Genomic DNA, 17636 nt, shown 5'->3' with positions numbered 1-17636 from the left:
AATGCGCAAAGGAAATTATTTATTATTTCAGGAATCTTGTGATTAAGCCTTTCTTTTCTAGATTAGAAAAGTATGCTTTAAAATTCGGTAAATTAAAAAAATATATTGCTATAATTACGTAGCTGTTAAACACTCAGCCACGCTGGGTTAGTAACGCCGACACTTTGAGCAGTTGCAAATCCTCCACATATAATTTTTGACTCCCCAAAAGAATCTCGTCGCACAGGTACTTTCGGGATGGTTTCCGAATTATTTTAAACCGCATGTGAAGGAAAGGAAAGGTTCTCCTGTGTTTATATTTTACTTTATATCATTCTAAAGATGATAAGATTTTTTTCTGTAGATGCTGGAGTTCATTGTGACTAAATGTCATTGTTACTCATAGTCTGCAACATAATGTAGTTGCTTTCTTTACAACCAGGCTTTTTTCGAGGACATGGGTAGTTGCTAACACACCGAGCAAATTCTCGATCGCACTCACATAGCTGAGTTGCACACTTTTGTGACACACCTGGCATAGATGCAACACCTGAAATAATAAATTTCACATTCAGTTAATATGTAACTAAAGCACAGAAGAAAAGTCTAAAGGTAATCCACTTTACTTTTTCTAAGATCCCCGGACTTAAGAAAGCTCTTCCAATTATTCCGGGAAATCAACATTAAAATTTGAAAAAAAAATGAAGAAAACCGAAGCTAAAATTAATGGAGAGCCCAAAAAAATAATTTGTAACAGAAGAATGGGTTTCAAATAGCTGTTTAAATACAAACATTGTTATGGACAGAAATCAACGATTGTTTGTCTGCCCCTTTAGATAGTTTACCCAGTTCTTCGAATTTTAGCAGCCATTGCAATTTTTTTATGTAATGTACGTGAGAATAAATGTATTGCGTAACTGATTTTCCGGTCGGCATAAACTATGCCTCAGAAGCTCAAACCGACATTATTCATTTTGTTGCACGTTGGAGGAATAGTTAGTAATTTCCCCTAACTGTTCGTAAACATCAAAATCTGAGATAAAATTTACGAAATCTGAATTATCACATTTAAATATTTCATTAATTAGAAAATTAATCTACTGGTTTTCTATTTCGATATGGAAGAGTGAATGAATCCGGCGTAGTGAAAGCAGTTGGTTATTGTTGCAAGTCTATCAGTGACTAGGCTGCACCAGAGTCACTGATAATGGGACATTAATCATTTCATTTTTGACACCATAACTTTAATTATAATCTGTTAAACAATAAACTTATTCCAACAGTCTTACGTCAACAAGAATTCTGATTTTGAAGGAAATCTAGATCCATCAGCTACAGTGCAGCAGTTGTATTAGGTGTTTATTCAACGCAAGTGGCGTTCAATTCGGGAAGTTTACTGTGACTGCAAAGCGTTACCTGATAGTAGTAGAATTTTCCTGCTTCGGCAAAGACAAGTATTCATTCAGATTTTTTCCAGTTGATACAGATTTCATGTGCATCCACGCCTTAATATTTGATGCATTATTGATAAGCTAAACATTTAGAGCATCGTGGTTTACTAGTTATTTAAATTTGACTTGATCCATTCTGGCAGCTGCCATTATAATTGTTCTTTCTTTGTTGTCTTTATTACTTGTGTTTATTTCACCTTCGAAAATAAAGTCCTATTTAGAGAACGTTTATAAAACAAATCGGTTTCATTTGCCTTAAATGTAGCATTAGTTGAATAACCGGAGATTTGGTTAGCTCTTCAATAAATTCAGTGTAAGGATTGCTGCCTACATTGACACTTTCTCTACACATAGTATTTTGGACAATATTGGACCGAAAGTTGAAACATAAAAACCATCCTTCTTTATATTTGAAGTTTTTCCTATCTATAAGCAGTGCTAGTTCCTTTGCTTTAGCTTCCAACTGTCACCCATAAGCAGGTTTCTTGCTGATGCATTTTTTTATATATGTACCTTATCTACCAATAAGTAATTGGACATCCAAGCAAATGCGGATATTTGCGGTTTTGATATGCGTCACGCCCTCCATCATTAAATATCTTGTAGGAAACAACATTGGCGTTAGTGGTATGCAAGATACCACGAAGTGCAGAGCTATCTGATTTCGAGAAAGGTGTAATCGTTGGTATCACAAAAATGGCCGATCATAATACAAAAATATCAGCAACATAATATACAAAATTTTATTCCGCGTTGTAATTCATATGAGAGTATTTTTTTTTTTGGGAAGGGGACAATTTTTTGTTTAAAAATGAAATTAGTGATCATCTATTGCCGTATTTTGGACAAAATGGAACTTAAAAGAGTCAGTACACACAAAACTTGCATTGCCGAAGAAGGTGAAAAGAATTGTACGAGCAAATAAATATATACGCTTGGAAATGAATACACCGTTAAAATTGCGACATCAGGAAGGAAAGTAAATAGCAGAGCCTTATTTATTATATATATATATATATATATATATATATACTGTATTAACTCGCGTAATAACCGCACTTTTTTGCCAATTTTTCATTGTGAAAGTCTTGATGCGACTATTATGCAGAGAAATCTAATGCACAATATTGTACACCTATGGCGATTTTTTCCACTTCAGAACGGGGATGCGACTATTATGTGAGTAAGCACGGTATATGCATTATAATGGGAGGAAGACAAGATTATATTTTCCGTGATTTGCAGTACACAGCGTGCAAAATTAGAGCTGTCACCTCTGACTGCAATAACGACTGTAATCCGGGTGTGCAACGAGTCGAACAGAGCTTGGATGACAGATATGTGTGCTGCATTCCATGTGAATTTAGCCCTATGTCGGAGTTCCTCCGTCAAAGTGCCTGACATGGCATGTCAGTCTCTCTGAAACCAGTCACCTGATGTTCTCGGTGAGTGAGAGATCTGGAGAACGTACTAGCCAGAGTAGTGGTCGAACATCCTTCATATCGTGGAAGGTCAGGGCAACATAGGGTCGCGCATTCTGTTGTTGAAAAACGGTGTCACGCAGGCCTCGAAGATAGAGCATAGCAGCGGCCTTAACACATCAGATATGTCACGGTGGCTGCCCATGTTAACGGCTGTATGAATAAGAGGTGACCGACATATCCAATGGCATTCCATACGATCACTGCAGATCCTGTGCCCGTATGACGATAATGAATTCTAGCTGGCAACGTTGGATCTTCTTGGTGCCTCCACATATCGATATGTCCATCATGAATCATGATGCTGTATGCAGAATCGAGATTCATCTGATAAGACCACCTAGTGCTAATCCTGTGTCTAGTGTCATCGTTCATCACACTACTGTAGGTGCACCTGACTCTGCTGCAGTGTCAAGGAAAGCCAACTCAATGGTCTTCGTGCTAATAGTCATGGTGCTGCACACATCATAGCACTGTCACTGTCGGCACTTGCCGTCCTGCACATGACCCTAGTTCCTGACGCGGTACGTGACATGCATGTACGATCTCGCGAGACCGAGAGGCTTACATGCCTGCCTTTTTGGTTGTTAGTGGCGCGGGGCCACCGTCTTTTCGTTCAGTATGGCCCTTCTGGACTCATCGATTCTATAATCGCCTTAGTCATGGGATCCCAACTAACATGAGCTGCAATGCCACGGAATATAAACCACAGTCCTGATAGGCCACGATCCTGCTACGATTGAATTCCGACAAATACTGCTATAGAAGTTTCTCCTTACATGAGGCATAACATAGCCTTTAAACAAACAACCAGTGACCATATGCGATTTCCAAGGCAGAAACCCACTTTGAAAATCTCATTTATACTCAATCTAGATGGCATTACTCATATGTGCTTTATGCGCATGAGTTGAGAAGCTAATCATTTGCATTACTACCTTTGATGAAAATTTGACGTTTGTTTCACGCCACCTTCATAGCATACCAATTTTAATGGCCAGCAGTGTAGAACAGCTAAAATCGACACTCTCCTAAATATTCTGCTGCAAAATTCGTTGCCCGTGCTAATCGCGTTATATGTAGCCAAAAATTAAGGGTTGATTTAAAGCTGAACTTCGACAAACCACATTTAAAAGAACTGGGGAAGATAAATTTGAATAATCGAAAATTCGGATAATTGAGACTTTTGCCAAATTACACCTAAAAACAGATAGGATTCCGTATACGATGCATATACACATATTTAATTAAACAAAAGAAATTAGTGCGTCGTTAATGATGGAAATTATTTGGAACATAGACAAGGTAATAAGTCATAATTAAAATCAAGAAATGGAGTTTTTTAAGTATACGTGCACAGGGTGATCGAAAGTCTCTATACATTGTAGTTGTACGGTTTCATCCAGGAAACGAATGTGTTTCTCAAGAGACAGTTTATATCTCTTGCCAAAATACAAAATGAGCAGCTTTTCTTGCCTCTTTGAGGCGTGATTTTGAGTCGTTGCCTACCATACTATCGCCTGGTGATAGAAAGGAGCATCAAGAAACATTGGCGAGCTGTGATTACAAACACAAATGCCTTCAGTATAGAAGAGTGTTCGGTGGCTTGTGTATGGGTCCAGGAACATCAGATAACCATAAAGCAGGACATCAGGAACGACTCTGCGTTGCTTTTCATTAAACTACCATAGTCATGAAACAATGCTTCCTGACAATGACGACTTAAAAATGCACATAGTGTTTCTGGAAATGAAGTTTAAAAATGCACATTTGGATTTTGTGATAGGAGAGGTAAGGAAAGGCAAAATATGGAAGAACCCACGTGGACGTTTTGAATCCATAGGATACAATACATAATTTTGCATTTAAAGTCGGTGTAGAGGGACTTTCTGGACTCCCTGCACACGAGAGAAATAATACATTATCTGCAAATTAAAATAACAGTAAAAAGAGATTTTAAATAAATGATTAGAGTTCTTTTTCTATTTTTGTAATTCTTTCTACTTACCACAGTGAGCTGCACCGGGATTCATGCATTGCCATGTGTATGGAACGAAATATATTAGTGTCTGAGGACAGGATATGAACGCATAACACCAGTCATGTTGTAAACAGCATCTATTCAAAAATATGTCTTATTAGTTTAATTTTGACTATAAATCACTCGCAGTGAATAGTGGTATTCATTCTTTATTAATCTTAATTTACTAATAGGTTCTTTTAGTAGTTCTGAATCAAAACTCTCTTTTCAGTTAACTAGTTTTGTATCTTCAAATAAAATAAATTGTAACCTAGCTGTGGTAACTCAGTTGTAGACAAATCAATTTCCCAAGACAATAAGTGTAAAATTCATCGTACTCGAACTATTAAGTATAGGTTCGACGAGCAAGTGACTCGTGTTTTTACTTAACGGCAAACATGAAATTCAAATTTTTGCCTACTAGTACTCGAGCCGAAACTTTTACAAAGCAATAGTATTAAAGCATTATTCTGCCCCTGAAAAATTAAGCAACGTCACCTTTCTTAATTTAACATTAGTAGCATGATTTTGTTTTTCAAATGCCTGTCTTTGTCCGGGCCCACCAGCTGCCGAGCGATAAAGTCGCTGAACACTGATAGTTTGGTCCGAGGTTCGAATCTCACAAGCAGGCTGGCTGCATGGGCGTTTTCGTGGGTTTCCCTATGTGTAATGTGTATACTAGCGAGTTTTCCTTAGAAAGTCCTCCACGAAGGCATCTCTTCCCTTAGGCAGATAGCCCTCGAGGGTTTGTCATAATCACATAAACCAAGCCTTTGCCTACCTAACCTGTTATCTTCACCTCTTTAGAAACTGTAAATATATGGAATCGTATACTTGAAGCTGTTGAAGACAGAGCCTTCTACAAATTTGTTATACTAATTATTCCATAAATTATGCTGAAATAATGAAATCTGATAATATGCTCTGATAAAATCAGACGACTCCATGTTCAGAGAAAAATGTCTCCACTTTTGTACATCCCCACCAGCACCATCATCTTAAACATCAGACTCAAAATTTCATTTCTTTCATAGCTGTATGCATAATTATTAAAAATAAGTTTATTAGCATAGATGATTTTCTATAATTACGCAAGAAAACAAAATAATTCGAAACTCTTCTCTCCCCACAATTGTTATAAGATCCATAATTGGTGGGCTGCTGTGGTAAGTTAACTTTCTTTTTTTTTTTAGTTATCATCCAACTAAAAAAGCTCAAAATTAAATTAAAGAAACACTGAGCAAAATTTTGTATTAAATCTGAAAAAAAAAAAAAACCTCATCCTTAAGTTAAAAATATTTTTATTAAATTTAATATTCATAGAATTTAAAAATTCTCTTATTTTGTCCTGGATAATATTAACTAATTTACAATCGTACTGTCAGAACATGATAGCTGCAAAACACCCACATACACATACACGCAAGCATGAATTTATGTAATATTGTACTTTTGGCGGAAGATAAAAACAATTCACGTTCCAGTCATGGCCCAAAATGCTGCTGCGTAGCTGATCGGAAATTGCGACGTATTAGAATGACCCGATGGAATTTTAGAAGAAGCACGACCAGCTTGATAGTTAAACATAATTTATTTCTGTGTGACGAATTTCTTAACACATATCTTCATAACCGGTAGAAGATTAGGGGTGCTAAACCCGCCCATAATTATAAATATGCAATAACATTTTAAATAATGGCGAAGAGCTAGCACAGTCTGAGCGGTACGCTGTCAGCAGGCAGGCGAAAGAGAGAGAGAGTACCAAATACCAATATAACCAAAATTGAATTATAGCTGAAGTATGTTGCGATGTTAGCAGCTCAGTTGAAAATACTGCCACAAAACGATACTTGATTTTGGCATATCTATGGCGTTGGAGATCCACGAGAGCGAAGGAGTGGTGACGAAGGAGAGGGACCATGAGTTACCGTGAAGAGTTACATTTCGTGGCGGTGTCAGCAGGCAAATACTAATAGCAGAGAGTTCGTAGGGGCGGGAACATCCAGAGAACGCAGTAATCACATGATTTTTAGGGTCCAATCCAGTGAGGCATAATGAGGAGGCAGGTCCATTGGCTGGAGCTTGATCCTGAGTATTTGGCCACCAAGGACCAAGGAAGGGTTCTATTACGGGGCTCTTAGGCATGTAGTCTTTATCCCCACATCGTCAAAGAATTATCTTTATCGCCAAAAAGAGGGTTCCGCAAAGAGGTAAATTTAGTGCCAAAATGTTAATTTAACAAAAAGAGTAACTGCCTTCCACAGTGTAAAAAGGTAAAAACACTGAAAGATTTAATTTAGTAATTTTGATGTCGAATAAGGCCCAGAATCAATTTGGAGGGGTTACATCATGAATTTTGAAAAGCATCTATGTTTCCTTGATCAATGGTCATGTGGCGTTAACAACACGAGAGCGGAAACACTCGCGAAAAACTTCATGTCACAAGTGCTTCGGGTCTGGGGGAGGGGAAAAGCGGGAACTCGTTAGGCGAGTTTGAATTAAAGAGACACGACCAGCAATGCCTTTGAGGGGAAACTTTTATAAATATAGTAAGATTGCATTAACTTTAAATGTTATGATAACTAATAAAAAAGCATTAAGTTCTCTTAAAGAGATTAAATTTAAATTAAGTAATCCTCGCACTAGAACCCTTCTAAGAAGGGAGCAGAGATGTGCTTAGAGCCTAATAACAACCGCTTACGGTTGAAAGAAGTAAGATTGCCCGATTACGGGACAAAGAGAGAGTGACCCTGAGGAAAGTTGAAAGATTAGCGAATTCACTCAGGCGGGGGAAAGCGAACGAGTGTATTGAAACCTTTGAGGCGCCTCGTTTCCATAGCAACGCCTCTTGGAAAAAGGAAGCGCATTATATACGTTCTCCAGAATAGCTCTGGGTCTCTTTTTTGACGATGCAATTCCCGGATGATAAACAGGAAGGCTGTGGAGTAGGGGTTTTTCGATCGAAGGAATCTTTTGGAAAAAGTTAGCGGAAAGTCGCTGTATAAAGCGATTTATGGGGAGAATTTTGGCTGCATTATAAATGTCCTCGTTCGTAACAAACCAAGGAGCTTTATAAATTGGCTGTAGCATAATGTTCTGAAAAATTTGGATATGTTTCCTGTTAGTAATTGCTGCTGCGCCCCAAACCGGGTTAGCATATGTCAGAATTGGCCTTATCATTGATTTATAGAGCAAAATCCTGTATTTCGTGGACAGGTCGGTATTTCTAGCGAAAAAAAGGCAGTAATTGGGTTTTGACAACCTTCGCATTGGAAATTGTTTTTTGAATGTGAGGTTGCCAAGTTAATTTTGAATCAAGTATCACTCCTAGATACTTATAGCTAGGAACCCAGGGAATTGGTTCTCCGAAGAACTGCAAGTTTGGTAAATTTGGGAAAGTACTTCGGATAAATAAAGTGGCAGCACGTTTAGCGACATTAATTTTGATCTTCCACAGTCCGAGCCAGAGGTCAAGGCTTGAAAGATAATTCTGCAGTGCAGAAATTACCGTGGAGGTGTTGGAATGTTGGTTCATGATGGCTGTGTCGTCCGCATATAAAGCTAGATCGTCATTAGGTGACTTAGGTATGTCATTTACGTATATGTTGAACATTTGAGGTCCGAGCAAACTTTCTTGTGAGACCCCAGCACAGATCGGGCGGGAGTTGAGTATTCATGGCGAACTCGCACCTGAAAGGATCTACCCGTCAGGTGCGAGTTGATAGTTTTAATGAGTTATGCCGAAAAACCAAGCCGCATGAACTTGTAAATAAGCCCGTCATGGCAAGTCCTGTCAAAGGCCTTGGCAATGTCAATTCCAGTTTTCTCTCGTTTACGAAAGCCCTCGTGCATGAATTCCACTACATGGAGTAACTTGTGTACCGTGGAGTGTTCAGACCGGAAGCCAAATTGTTCCGGGATTATTAAATTTTGATCACGGCAGAATTCATTCAGCCGTTTAAGTAAAACAAATTCATATATATTTGAGAGAGATGATAAGAGGCTAATAGGCCTGTAGTTGACGGGGAGATTTAAATTTTGACGCGGTTTGGGAATAGGAATGACTGCGGCAATTTTCCAACAGTCAGGGAAGTAACACCTTTTAAGCATAAGGTTAATCAAGACCGTTATCCATACAATATACATAATGGGGAAGTTTTTAATCATGCGGTTCGAAATTTAATCTATGCCAGGGGCCTTCTTTAGCTTCATTTTATCGATGAACTCCAGCACTTCAGTTGGATCAGTCGGCCTCAGATCAGGCGTGATGGGTTGCGTTAAGAAATGTTCAACACGTGAGTGTATGCGCCCCTGTGTAACCGGGCGGTTACAGTAGGCGTCGTTATTTGGACTGAATTGTGTAGCAAGACTGTCAGCAATAACTTCAGCCTTTTCAGTGTCTGTAAAAGCCATCTGGTTAGCATTGGCCGTTTCATGGGGCGGAATGTGTTTATATTGTTTGCGTAGTTGGGCGGCAGCGCGCCAAACCGACCCGTCGTCAGTCGTTAGGGACTCAATGTAGTGTTTCCAAGCGGGTTTCAGACCTAATCTCGTTCTGTAGTCTGCGAAATTGAGCACGGATACTGAGATCACGTGTTCTCTGCCAAAGTTTTCGCAGGTAGTTGCGCCGCTTAATTTTGGATTTAGTATCCGGCATGAGCCTAGCGCCCGGTTGTGTGATAGGTTTCGAAGCCGCGGCTCTCGTTTCTTTTAGTAAAGATTCCATGTTTTTGATACACCTGTCAAAGTCCGCATTGCTGGAAATTTTGATAGGGGGGTAGCTGTAAGTTCCAAAATAAACCGAAAATCGTCCCAATTTGTTGAGACTTGCTCCTCTAATTTTCAGTATCGATTTTGAATATCTAGGGTAATCAAAACAGGGTAGTGATCAGAATCTAACTCTTGAATCATTTTAATTTCATGCCGAAAGTAAACATGATAAAAAGCAACCAAATCAAGAACTGCGGGGGACCCTCTTACAGGGTAGTAAGTCGGGGCAGTAGGAGCTATGATCTGTACACGAGAGCTCTGAACCCATGAATTTAGACTAATGCCAAACCTGTTCTTATTAGAACAGAACCAAGCGGTATGGCGTGAATTTAGATCACCAGTTTTAGGGCAGCCAAATGCCTACGGGAGCCAGTCCGAAGCTTGGGCTAGGAATTCATCTCCTTTGGTGTTCGGAGGTCAAGTGACGGTGAACGAAAACTAATGCTGATACTTACAAGATGGCACAAAATAAATAAAATTTGAATTTTCAATACTAGGTAAAGAAAGAAGGAAGTAAATGGAATTAATAAATAGTAAAGTTATGCTGAATTCGGCCACGTCTGTCTTCCAGCCCATTACAGTTATTCCCAAGTTGTCCAATTACTCCTTCCCTTCAGTGAGAAAAAGACTTTTAAGAAAAAGCATTAGAACAGAGGCACAAGAAGAGAAATTTTGTACAATCTATGTAATTCTAATGAAAGTCAATGAATTGTTTTCAGATGTGATTTAGAAATATTAGAATAATACATGATATAATTTGTAAATTCAATTTAGAGTTCAACTTGAAAGTCTCTAAAACATAGATTTTGTAAAATTCTTGAAATTTTTCTTGAAATAGTATTTCTCAAAATCGTTTAAAACGTGAACAGTTCTTAAACTTTGATTTAAGGATTACATAATAAATCTAGCAGCTGAAAATCTCTTATAAAAACTAAATACTGCACTATGGATAAAATTAAAATATTTGAATTACACATCCATAAAATTCTATTAAAATCAATATTTATTTACTCATTATAAAACAAAATTAGAATTCTCTTCTTTTAAAACAATATAATAGTTGATACACAGAAATTAAAAAGTAAAATACAGTATTATAAAAATTTTTGATGAAAAAATGGCAGAACCTCAACAAATGGATCAGCGTAACTACTTGCTGATGGGTGTGGCATGCTTAACAACAATTGACATAAAAATCCTCCGTTCCTGATATAAGCGTTTAGTACTTTATGAAAAATATCAAAGTTTCGAGCTTTATGACCATAAAAATTCTTTACATAATATATTTGAAATGAAAAATAAATATACAAAAATTAAAATTCGGATTAAGACAATTAACTATTAGGGGACTCGATTGCCAGATCCTGGTGGTGAAGAATCATCATCCACAACCTTTTTAGTTCGGGCGCCACTGTAGAGTTCTTAAGGGTTTTTTTTTTTTTTTTTTTTTTTAAGCAGAAGAGCCTAATGTGCAGTGCCCTCGCTGGGACTTGAACTTGGACCTCTCGAATACGCGCCGAGTGTGCTACCGTTACACCACGAAGGCATGCAGAAAGGAGGGAGAAAATACCTTGTATACGCAAGTTATGTGTTATAAATTTAGAAAAACAGAATTCTCAGTTTACAATTTTAGTTAAAAAGAAGCCAGATTGAGAGAAAGAATCAAATTTATAAGTAAAATTATCATAATTAAGTCTTTTGAATTTTCATACTTGTTTATGGAAGGACTTTTAAAAATTATCACACAATATTTCTAATTAAAAAATCTTGAATACATCATTAGTTATTGTACTTAATCAAAACAAATTTCAAAACTTTATAATATAACTAGTTTTCATTCCATTTAATATAATTTGAAATAGTTTTACCCAAATTATGCTACTTATAATTAAGACATTTAATCTAATTTACTTATTTTTTGTATAAAACTGGAAGACCCCAAGCTTTCTCTAAATACTAACATTCTATCTTATGGGCAAATCAACATTAACAAATTGATATATTAATTTACCAATGGTTAATGGCATGCTCAGTAATTGCTTTTAAAAGGCCACTATTCCTATCTGGCCTTTTTGAACTGCACTAAAACATTCCATTCATGTATGAAGAAAAAATTAACGTCACTCTATTATAAATAAAATTAATAAGTATATATATATGAAAAAAATCAAGTATTTTTTCCTTAAGATAAGAGCCTTCAAAGTTTATATTTACGTCATTCTTAAAATAATTAGAAAATTCTGAGAATTCGAATGCAACAACAATACAAAAATATGTTAATGATATTAAGAACCTTTCCTAAATAAAAACTTAAAACTCTTTAATTTGGTAACCAAATTAATAAAATTCGAATTCCTAATACAGTAAAATTTTTAATCTTTCATTTTCATAAAACAGTGGTTATACCTTTTAATCCAATATGCTTTAATCTGATCCGCCTTAGCCATAGTTGTTATCATTTAGTCCCACGCGGGAGGCACGTGTGAATTAAGGATAACACGGAAGCGAGTAACATCGTCTCAAACAAGGCTCAAGTTACATTGCTTCAAGAAACAAGCAGTTGGTACGCTTGTTAAAATGAAAGTATCGCGTAGGGCGCAGTAGATGAACGAATGCAAGCCGAGTACTTTGAAGACCCAAATGTACCCTCTAAGAGGCTTGTGAGAAATTGTTACAAGAAATAGATAAAAACAAACCAATGAATTTTAACAAGGTCATGGTTGATCTCCTTGAATACATTGATGTCAAATACCAGCTAGATATTAATGACTTGGAAAAGAAAAACATTTCTGATGCAGTATTTAAAATCAACACATTATGCATATTACACTCATGTCCATAAATTAAGGATAATGCAAAATCAAGCAAAGGAAGAGTTAGAAGCAAAACAAATTTGACTTCTAATTCAGAAGTCAAACAACAAAAATCAGCGTTAATTTACAAAATTTTCACAGGACTAGTTTCGATGGTTTTACCGAACCATCATCTTCAGCTGCAAAACCGCAAATGAACAAGATAGGAAATAATGTTTAGATAAGATAAGAAAGCCTGGGCAAGAATAAGCAAGTGGCGCCATCTGTTGGCGAAACCAGAACTAAAACATAATTTCTCTAAAAGCCGAAGGCAAATTTGGATTGGAATTAGAATCGTTAACTAGAACAGAAAGATTTTTATGAATGTGAAATGCCTCTAGAAAATCCAGTTCTCCAATGGAAGATGTTTTTTGAATAATTTTGGCAGCAGAAAAATTGAAAGTGTGATTTTCGGACCAACAATGTTGAGCAACAGAAGACTTCTGTGTTTCCTTTTTTCTAACATATGCCTCATGTTCTTTGACGCGAAATTTTAAGGCTCTCTTAGTTTGGCCAATGTAAATTAAACCGCACTGGCAAGGAATCCTATAAATACCCCAGGAATTCATATCCGGAATGGGGTCCTTGAGTATAGAAGTTGGAATTTTATTGATGGGAGAGTAAACAACCCGAAAGTTAAATTTCTGCAAAATAGCACGGAAAACATAGGAATAAAATGAAGCTAACTTTTGTTTAGTCGGATGACAGGATTTAAAGTGTGGTGGAAGGCAAACCGATGAACGTTTACGGTAAACTGTAGTACTGAAGTTGAATGTGTTACGTGTGACCAGAATGTCGAGAAACGGAAGAGAATTGCAAGTCTCAAGTTCAAAAGTGAACTGAATAGCAGGATCAATAGAATTCATTGTTGAAAGAACTCTATTTAAATCATCTTTATTACCGTCAAACAGGGTAAAAGTATCGTCTACGTAGCGGAACCATGCCGGGAAGTTTAAAGTTTCAAACAATTTTGATTCATAATAATGCATGTAGATATCAGCCAGGATGGGACTGAGGGGGCTTCTCATGGCTAATCCCTCAGTTTGCTTGTAATATTTATTTTGGAAAACAAAATGTGTTTGTTTCAAACAGAGTTGAGTGAGAGAAATTAGCTCATCAATTTCGATGCAAGAGAAATGAAATTCGCGAAGTCTGGTTTCTAGACATCTTAATGCACCCTCCACTGGGACATTGGTGAATAATGATTTTACATCAAAAGAAACCATGAGTAAATTACGAGGAGAAATGCTTTTAACCTTTTTTACAAACTCTATTGAATTTTTTATGGTGTAAATGTTATTGTCTAATAGAGTGGAAAATCTAGAAACTAAATATTTAGCTAATGGATACGAGGCAGTACCTAAATTTGATACAATAGGGCGGAAAGGAATACCACTTTTATGAATTTTGGGAAGAGCATATAATCTGGCACAATTCGCAACAGATGGGATAAGCGAATGTTTTAAGTTGCTTGAAATGATTTGCGAAGATTTGATCGCAGTTTTTATTTTGGATAAGTCCGAAGGTGAAGGATCTTTAGGGATCGGATTATATGGTCCTTCGTTTAAGAGTTTAGTGACACCATCGATGTAAGTGTTCTTATCCATGACGACTATCTGGCCACCTTTGTCGGCCTTTGAAATGACAATATCCGGGTTAGAATGAATCTCGCGCATTGTAGCAGAACAAAAGTCCTGGTCTAGAACGGAGAATGCAGTTAACCGTCATAAAAACACCCTTGCAGTTAAATTCGAAAAACTTCTTTTACAGTCTTCCAGTTCAAGTAGTTCAAAAAATCTTCCCATTGTAAACATCAAGCCAATAGTTAATATTTCTAATGTTAGTCTTTCAGAAGAACAAGAGAGAATTCTAAAATATAATTTTAACTTCTCACAAACCTGTAAACCCTCGATTCCAAAGATTTTGGCTCCTATCGAAAAAGCTTCCAAGTTCAGTAAAGTTTCAGATTCACAGAAAGAAATGATTAGGCATCTTATCGCTCATAATGTGAAATTCAATAATAAACCTTTGAAACCAAATCTAACTACGAGAGAAAGAGCTACAATGCGCGAGATTCATTCTAACCCGGATATTGTCATTTCAAAGGCCGACAAAGGTGGCCAGATAGTCGTCATGGATAAGAACACTTACATCGATGGTGTCACTAAACTCTTAAACGAAGGACCATATAATCCGATCCCTAAAGATCCTTCACCTTCGGGCTTATCCAAAATAAAAACTGCGATCAAATCTTCGCAAATCATTTCAAGCAACTTAAAACATTCGCTTATCCCATCTGTTGCGAATTGTGCCAGATTATATGCTCTTCCCAAAATTCATAAAAGTGGTATTCCTTTCCGCCCTATTGTATCAAATTTAGGTACTGCCTCGTATCCATTAGCTAAATATTTAGTTTCTAGATTTTCCACTCTATTAGACAATAACATTTACACCATAAAAAATTCAATAGAGTTTGTAAAAAAGGTTAAAAACATTTCTCCTCGTAATTTACTCATGGTTTCTTTTGATGTAAAATCATTATTCACCAATGTCCCAGTGGAGGGTGCATTAAGATGTCTAGAAACCAGACTTCGCGAATTTCATTTCTCTTGCATCGAAATTGATGAGCTAATTTCTCTCACTCAACTCTGTTTGAAACAAACACATTTTGTTTTCCAAAATAAATATTACAAGCAAACTGAGGGATTAGCCATGAGAAGCCCCCTCAGTCCCATCCTGGCTGATATCTACATGCATTATTATGAATCAAAATTGTTTGAAACTTTAAACTTCCCGGCATGGTTCCGCTACGTAGACGATACTTTTACCCTGTTTGACGGTAATAAAGATGATTTAAATAGAGTTCTTTCAACAATGAATTCTATTGATCCTGCTATTCAGTTCACTTTTGAACTTGAGACTTGCAATTCTCTTCCGTTTCTCGACATTCTGGTCACACGTAACACATTCAACTTCAGTACTACAGTTTACCGTAAACCTTCATCGGTTTGCCTTCCACCACACTTTAAATCCTGTCATCCGACTAAACAAAAGTTAGCTTCATTTTATTCCTATGTTTTCCGTGCTTTTCAAGTTTGCTCCTCCAAACTAGCCCTTGATGAAGAACTAAATTATTTAAAAGCAATAGCTATTGACAGGGGCTTTTCACCCAACATTATTAATCAAGCAGTTAAAAAATTCTCATCTCAACACACTAAAAGCCACACTCTTATTTTAGGAGATTATAAAAATTCTGTTGTCATTCCCTTCTTTCCATCAATTAGCTATAAAGTTGCACATATTTTGCAGAAATTTAACTTTCGGGTTGTTTACTCTCCCATCAATAAAATTCCAACTTCTATACTCAAGGACCCCATTCCGGATATGAATTCCTGGGGTATTTATAGGATTCCTTGCCAGTGTGGTTTAATTTACATTGGCCAAACTAAGAGAGCCTTAAAATTTCGCGTCAAAGAACATGAGGCATATGTTAGAAAAAAGGAAACACAGAAGTCTTCTGTTGCTCAACATTGTTGGTCCGAAAATCACACTTTCAATTTTTCTGCTGCCAAAATTATTCAAAAAACATCTTCCATTGGAGAACTGGATTTTCTAGAGGCATTTCACATTCATAAAAATCTTTCTGTTCTAGTTAACGATTCTAATTCCAATCCAAATTTGCCTTCGGCTTTTAGAGAAATTATGTTTTAGTTCTGGTTTCGCCAACAGATGGCGCCACTTGCTTATTCTTGTCCAGGCTTTCTTATCTTATCTAAACATTATTTCCTATCTTGTTCATTTGCGGTTTTGCAGCTGAAGATGATGGTTCGGTAAAACCATCGAAACTAGTCCTGTGAAAATTTTGTAAATTAACGCTGATTTTTGTTGTTTGACTTCTGAATTAGTATTTATTCGGCGTGTTATTGTGTCTTAATTAAATTTGACTTGTTTGTAAAGCTTATTTAATAAACGAAAGGTAAAGAGCAAAAAATGATACTGTATGTTTGATATTATTAAAAAAAAATAGCGATTTTTTCTCCCTGGAGCAAATTACAAAAAAACCTATTTACAAAAAAAAAAAAAAAAAAAAAAACAATATTACGTGGTTGGTATGATTGTTAATACACTGTATGTCTCCCAGATGATGCAATACAGTCCGTACAACGCCTAGGCATGCTGAGTATCAAATTATCGATCTGATCTTGGGGGATATTACACCACTCAAAAAGCAATGCTCTCCGAAGTTCCGGTACACATGTAGGAGGAGGTTGACGGGCTGCTACTCGTCGGCCAAGCATGTCCCACACGTGTTCTACTGGATTCAAGTCCGGTGAGAATGCTGGCCAGTCCATACGGGTGATATCCCCCGAGTGAAGGCATTCGCTTACGATGTTTGCACGGTGAGGGCGGGCGTTGTCATCCATAAACACAAATTGTGCGCCCTTGGCGTCCCGAAACAAACGTACATGTTGTTCCAGAATGACGTCCCGATAGATCTGGCTTGTCATGGTTCCAATTTGAACATGCGGGTCAGTTCTGGAACCCAGAATAATTCCACCCCAAACGAGCACTCCTGCACCACCGTACTGGTGTCGTTCAATGATGTTTTCTTGGTGGTAACGGGTACCTGGAGCTCTCCATATGAAAGTCCGGCGAGAATCAGACTGCAAGCTAAACCTGGACTCGTAGGAAAACATCACACAAGCCCACTGTCTCGGTGTCCACAATGCATGCTCTCTACTCCAGGCTAACCGCAGGCGACAGTGAGTTGCAGTAAGTGGAACGCATCTGACAGGTCTACAATCATATAAACCAATCTGCCCTAAGCGTCTGTACACGGTCTGCCTTGAAATTGTCGTACCAGTGGCTGAAGAGAGCTGACGAGACAGGTCTGAGGCTGTGCTCCGCCTGTTTGCCTGTTTGTTTTGGAAGTAACTGCCAAATACCGGTCCTCATTCGGCGTTGTAACTCTGGGGCGACCTGTGCTGTAACGTCTACTCACATTACCATCATCTTGGAATCGTTGCCAAAGCCTGGAGATGACACTCTGGGCAATTCCAAGTTCGTATGATACTTCCAGTTG

At 37.3% G+C, this 17636-nt stretch overlaps 1 protein-coding gene across 1 annotated transcript in view; it reads right to left on the bottom strand.

Annotated features, from left to right (window-relative positions):
* LOC118184606 (basic phospholipase A2 Ts-G6D49-like) overlaps positions 1–17636 on the bottom strand; it is a 94656-nt gene continuing 77020 nt past the window's right edge. Inside the window, exons 3-4 of the mRNA XM_085808470.1 lie at positions 4920–5029; positions 1–529 (exon numbers count right to left, since the gene is read on the bottom strand). Of these exons, the coding sequence (XP_085664596.1) occupies positions 363–529; positions 4920–5029 (277 nt within the window). The 3' untranslated portion in view covers positions 1–362. The remainder of the gene's footprint in view (positions 530–4919; positions 5030–17636) is intronic.

The sequence above is a fragment of the Stegodyphus dumicola genome, chromosome X1 (genome assembly GCF_044657685.1).
Source record: "Stegodyphus dumicola isolate Sdum_Otavi_A_Nest chromosome X1, ASM4465768v1".
Classification (NCBI taxonomy): Eukaryota; Metazoa; Arthropoda; class Arachnida; order Araneae; family Eresidae; genus Stegodyphus; species Stegodyphus dumicola.
This window is presented reverse-complemented; position numbering and strand designations above follow the sequence as displayed.